The sequence below is a fragment of the Taudactylus pleione genome, unplaced genomic scaffold, assembly GCF_031769625.1.
Source record: "Taudactylus pleione unplaced genomic scaffold, aTauple2 ptg000571l, whole genome shotgun sequence".
Lineage (NCBI taxonomy): Eukaryota > Metazoa > Chordata > Amphibia > Anura > Myobatrachidae > Taudactylus > Taudactylus pleione.
Window position 1 is genome coordinate 3,159,059 of NW_028284973.1, and position 6,000 is coordinate 3,165,058.

At 39.3% G+C, this 6,000-nt stretch overlaps 1 protein-coding gene across 4 annotated transcripts in view; it reads right to left on the reverse strand.

The window, feature by feature from the left end:
- The window catches only part of ETV1 (ETS variant transcription factor 1), a 75,890-nt gene extending 71,345 nt beyond the window's left edge, over positions 1-4,545 (reverse strand). For 2 of the 4 annotated variants that reach the window (XM_088453100.1, XM_088453097.1), the window contains exons 1-4: positions 4,211-4,545; positions 3,624-3,752; positions 3,033-3,120; positions 2,411-2,458 (exon numbers count right to left, since the gene is read on the reverse strand). In XM_088453100.1, coding sequence (XP_088309226.1) covers positions 2,411-2,458; positions 3,033-3,120; positions 3,624-3,668 — 181 coding nt within the window. In that variant the 5' untranslated portion in view covers positions 3,669-3,752; positions 4,211-4,545. Of the gene's footprint in view, positions 1-1,882; positions 2,242-2,410; positions 2,459-3,032; positions 3,121-3,623; positions 3,753-3,855; positions 3,943-4,210 lie in introns of those variants that run through there. The other 2 variants (XM_088453098.1, XM_088453099.1) reach the window with 2 other exon arrangements.
- Positions 4,546-6,000: the final 1,455 nt, after the last annotated feature.

Consider the following 6,000-nt stretch of genomic DNA (forward strand, 5'->3'; position numbering starts at 1 on the left):
CAGGCAATAAAAACTAAAACTAAAAATATATTTAAAAAAAATACATTCTGTTCACGCCATTGGCTGGGTCTTCGTGTGTCAGTCATTGCACCCATTTACTATAAAGTCAGTAAGGATAAGAACTTCCAAATTTTTTTTATTTAATTTGTGCAAAGTTCCCAATCAGGACATGGTCCAATGGTTGCCCAGTAAAGTTTCAGAGAATGGGGATGAAAACTTTAGCATGCTTCAACATTTCCTTAACATGGTCACGATCACATCAAATATTATTAAAAACACTACGAGTTCTTCCAAAAATAGAAAAAAAAAAAGTTTATGCCTTCTACGGAAGGCCTATCCACCGTACCAAAAGGCAAATAAGAATCAAGTCTTATATCTCACAAACTAGTCTAGCAATACAAGAGACGAAAAAGCAGGCACAATACACAACGGTCCATTTTTATAGCTGTACAATGTACACAAACAACTCTGTATCAATGTTACAACTGCATTCACTCCCACGCAGGCAATTTATATACATACTTAGTATAAAGCATCCCATTGTTACATTTAACAATACAAGGATAGTATTTCAGATCAGGAGGAAATAATAATAAATCAAAAAACACCACAGCCCCCAAGAAGTTTAAATATTTACAACCTCTAGCTCGGTTTTTACAGTTGAACCTGCCCCGACAGGTATGCCTACACCTGGAGTTTCAGCCACTTGACTGATTCAATAGTACTCGGGTAACACAAACGAAGTAGAGCCTCACTGAAGGAAGTTATATAGCATATTAAAAAATCAACTGCTTTTAAAAGGAAAATAAGTGTAAAATCTACGTACATATCTAAACATATGCTGGATTGCTAATACAAAAATACATTTCAACATGCACATATTTACCCTTTACTAAAAGCTGCAATAGTCTATGCCGACTGTCCACAGGAATAGTATAGTAGTGTACAATAATAGCAAAATATAAAACGAAATAAAAAAAGAATCCTACTCTACTAATTTCACATAGGAGTCTTCCAAGTATTTGATTTGTGTGTGGAGGTGATTGATATAACAAAGGAATGAATGGATGACAATGAAAGGAAGTGATGACAAGATAATGGGAAAAGTAGGATTTAACACACTATTGAAGCTTTAATGTTAGCTGCCCAGTTAAACAACTGATGTCCATACACCATTTACAATAATGTCATGGGAAACTTATGAAATGTAAAATCGAAACTCAGTATTAAAGTTACTTTTGGTGTTGACTCATCAAAGTACAGCAGCATAAACTTTTAGATTTTATCCTGTATTTATATAACTAAAAACCTTAACTGTAGATTTTACTATCATAACATAACAGTATAAATACAGCGTATAGGTCATTACATAGCAAAGCAAAAATGTAACATTAAGCAACCACCACAATGCTATCTGAATCCAAGTCAAGTTCTGCAGATGGAATGAAACTCTGTAAACTGAAATAATATTAATGCCCGTAAAACAGGGTTGCAAGGAACACAAAACACACTGTAGCCAACTAAAACATTCAGTAAAAGATGACAAATACCATTAAAAGCAATGTCATTTAGGGAGGACTTTCCGTATAAGTCAGTATTTATTACTTAAGTACTAAAGAGTTTTCGGTTCAGATCCGCAGATAACTTTTGACTATATGCAACAACAAACTAAACATAAGGAATGGAATTCACATGTTTTGAAGTGACATCGTATAAAAACAAACATAAGTCCTATAAAAGAAGAGTAAAAAAAAAATATATAAGATATTCATAAATAAAGAAAAAAAGTTAAATTGTATTAAAATTGCTATACCTAGAACAAAAATTCAGATATAGGATAAAACTGCAACATCTTGCTTTCAAAAATAAATGCCATACACACCTAGAGTCCTATACTGTGCACAAGATGGAAAGAAGACACTTGAACTTAATTCTTGAAGCATCCCGTCCTTGTAAACTCAAGGAAGCCAATTTCTGCCATCAGAAAGCTACTCTTCTAGAACGCCAAAGAGTCATGTGCGCTGTGCAAAGACAACAGCAATCCCTGCTCTGGCTGTATGTAGTCTCTTGAGGTGCACTGATATAAACCTGATCAATTGCAATTAAAAACTCAACAGAGGCTCAGAACCTCAAGTCTTGCAGCATTAGTTCTTGCCAAAAGCAGATGTGATTGTGAGCTGGAAGCAATTTCTCCTGGTAATTTGTGATGACACTGGGTAGAGCAGCCCCTCGGTCCCCAAAGACAAACTCATCAGAGCCTCTAATGTATGCATGACACATGAGGTGGCTCTTTTAAAGCTCAATTAATTGGGCTGAACATTAAGACAGCAAGTTCAGGAGTTTTTTTTTTTTTTTTCCCCTCCTCTCTCTCTCCATGCTCTGGGTTAACATGTATGGGTTTTGTTCTTACCTTCTGCAAGCCACGTTTCTTGTAGCTGGCTCAGATCTTGGAAGAGCTCTGAAGATAAAGTTTAATATTTGCAGTTTAATACATCATGTATTACACTTTCTCGGAGATCTTCATTAGACAATTTTTTTTATAAGCCTCACCACATTCACCATCTCCTAATTAAGGGCTGGTTGGAGCACAAGTCTGATGTTGCTTAATATCTACCCTCATGATCTTTTGCACCCCCTGTGATGTGTATTGATCCAATGGCGTTCTAACAAGTTTACCTGCCACACTATGTGCTCCAGATACAATTATTAAACCATGCATTAGTGCACAGACAGCCCACCGTACCCAGTATTATTTGACGGCTAAGTGACGTATTGTAGCCGTCACTTGAAAACACCGAACGTTAAGTAAGGAAATAAAATGATATCACTTATTTTTGTGAGCCCTGTGCAGTTCTAGGTTTAGTAACGTCACTAAAGAGATCTAGGGATCTGGGTAAACACTTCATGTATACACTGGATCAAGCTTCGTAAAGGTGATCCTATTAAAGTAGGTTTAGCCCATACAGTATATGTTTTGTGTGTGTGTGTGTGCGCGTGTGTCAAGGTGTAAAGACAGACAATCCAGCTCTCACCTTCTGAGTCATGAGCCAGGTCTCTATTTAAAAACTTTCTTTTCCTGGCGTTTGTTGTCCTCTCGTGGCAGATTCTCCCACTTTCATTCTAAAAACAGCAAGAATCACTATCTGATGCACAATGTCAGCTAAACAGCTCATACGCAGCTTCCAGCAGCCAGCAGGACGCACTGAGCAATAAATAACCTCATTAAAGAAACCTAGCTTGCCAGTCCTTAATATAAACATCTTATGAACTCTACAGCAAGACCGAAACCAATCGGTAACATCTATAAGTCAATACTTTGCACACAGACCTAACATTTGACACTTTTTTAAAATTTTGTTTTTTTTAAATAAATAGAAGAAATCAGACAGACTGACAGTTGACAGTGCCATTAAAGGTAGAAGCTGGCAGCACAGGAAAATTTCTGGAAAGGGAGCAAAAAGATCTAAAAAAAACAAAAAAGAAAAACTTTGAACTACGAAATCTGTAATAAAGTTTAATAAACTTCCACAGTGACACATTAAACAGGAGCTTCATAATGACCCCCTCTCCCTCCCCAGACAGTCTTCTAACTATAAGCAGGGACTTGTGTATTGACCACTCACATTGTTCGCCATGTAAGGCACTTGCTGGTCATAAAATCCATCCATCCTGAAGCGTTTAGGCAAATCTTAAGTCAGAACTGGGTGCTGTGTGCATAGATCTGGTGATTTCCTCAGGCTCTGGGATGTAACCTACAGGGAACAAGATGGCTTTAGAAAGAAGAAAAAAAAACACACACACACACAAAAAAAAAAAAAATCTTGAATGAGAGGCTGAATTTGCATAGCTAATTACCCTTCAACAGCCCCATTCATAAAAATCCATCCGCAGCTCTGAACTACATTTGCATGTATGGATGGAAAAAAAAAACTTGCAAATAATAATAATAAAAAAATACACTTTAAACGGAAGTAACGACCTTTCTATTTTGTATATACACCTCCCCCCTCCCTCCCCCCCCCCTGGGCTGCAAGTGGGAATCACTGATTCGCAAACGTGTGCAGAAACTAGTAATGGCGATCAACATGATTTGCTGTGCACCTAACGGGGAACTGGAGGAGGAGACACCTCGACGTTCCCTGGGATAAAATCCACTAGGACGATGGATTGCAAGAGGAAAAAAAAAAAAAGTTGTTGCAAAAAGACCCACCTGATGGCGACCGGCTGCACCGAGCTCCCTGTGCAAATTTAATAAAAAACATGAATTATTTCCCAGCACTTCCCCCTGTGCAAGCTGGAAGCTCCACTGACAGAGCCTGGATTGTGTGGCTTTTCCTCATCTTCTCCTCCAGGGGCCTCCTATCCAAACCCATACATCTCCCCCCTCCCATTTGCTCTCTGTCTCTTTCACAGGATCAGATTTCTGGCTGTCAATCAGGCTTCTCTCTCTTCCTCTGATAAGGGAAACACAATGGCTCCCTGACCCCCCCTCTCTCTCCACTCCCACCCCCCAGGGGGGAGAAGGGGGGGATATGTCACTCTGACCTTTCCTCACCCTCACAGTGAAAATTCTGAAACGTTTTGTTTTCACTCCAGCAAATATGAACTTCCCCAAACAAGCATGCACAGACAGACATGCCACAGTGTATCACACACCCCTCCTCCTCCTCTGCACAGATTGTGTAGGGGGGGGGGGGGGGGGCATGCAGGGGTTAAACTGCCAAAAAGTTCTGTTGCAGAATGGGGGGATTTATTGTAGATAGATAGATAGATAGATAGATAGATAGATAGATAGATAGATAGATAGATAGATAGATAATTTTTAATTTTCTTTTTTTTAATGCAGCCCCCAGCTGTAAATCTGTTTAACTTGACAGCATTTTAGCGTGTTGAGGAAAGAAAGGCTTCTATCATACATGTTAATGAATAATAATAGATAAAAACAGATGCATGAGGAAGGGGTTTGGAGAGGGCAGCTCTTAAGTGCATATTGTGGGACATTAGAATAATTATATTTTGCACACGATTGTGTACAGAAACTTGGGCAGGGGGGATTGCATTAGCAGAATTGGGATGGGGTGCAACTTTTTAATAATAATAAAAATTATTATTATATATTAGGTTGCATGATTATAATGATTTAATTGCACGCGCTGATTATGTACAGAAGCTGTGGGGGGCATTGCATTAGCAAGACGAAGATGTTAGGAAGGATGGAGTGCAACTTATAAGTATTATTATTTATTAGGTTGCATGAGAATAATGACTTAATTGCACATAGTGCAAAGAAGCTGGGAGGGGGTCATTGCATTAGGAAGGTTTTGCACAGCTCCCAGTGAACACTGTTATTTCTTTCTGCTTTCTGCAGCAGGGATATTAGGTATCCAGGCTCCTGCTGCCTCCTGTAATGTGAGCAACAGTTTGCAGAGAGAGCGTCTGGAGCGGCCTGAGCAGGATTGGTTTCCCGGGTAACCCAGGCGGGGTTTGGATTCTGTCCAGTCTGCCCGGGCGGCTCAGCCAATGGTAGCTCCTGTTTCTCTAATCTGATTGATGTGTTTATTCATAGACTCTGGGCCCAGATCTGCCTCCAGGCCCTGAGCTGCCATAGAGCTCCATTCACAAAAATTCCACAAAGGGTCACATGGAACTCAGGGCTGGAGAACGAGCCAAAGTGAGCAGGACTGGGAGAGGGAGAGGAGAAGGAGAGGAAGCGTTTTGTTAAGTTAAAGGAAAACACATGCACACTTTTTTTTTTTTTACTTATTAATAGTATTATTTCATATTTGCAAAGCGGCATTCTGGAGACTTTTTTATATACTTTTCTGCCTTTTGCACAAGTCTGTTTACCCTTGTAGTTATTTAATTTGGAAGGTGTGGCAAACCTCCACAGCACTGGACAGACACAAAAACGTCCTGTTGACAATCACAATGTCGGCAGTCAAAAAGTCGACAACATTTTGCATGTCATAATGTCAGGATGGTTATAGTGTCGACACCCAA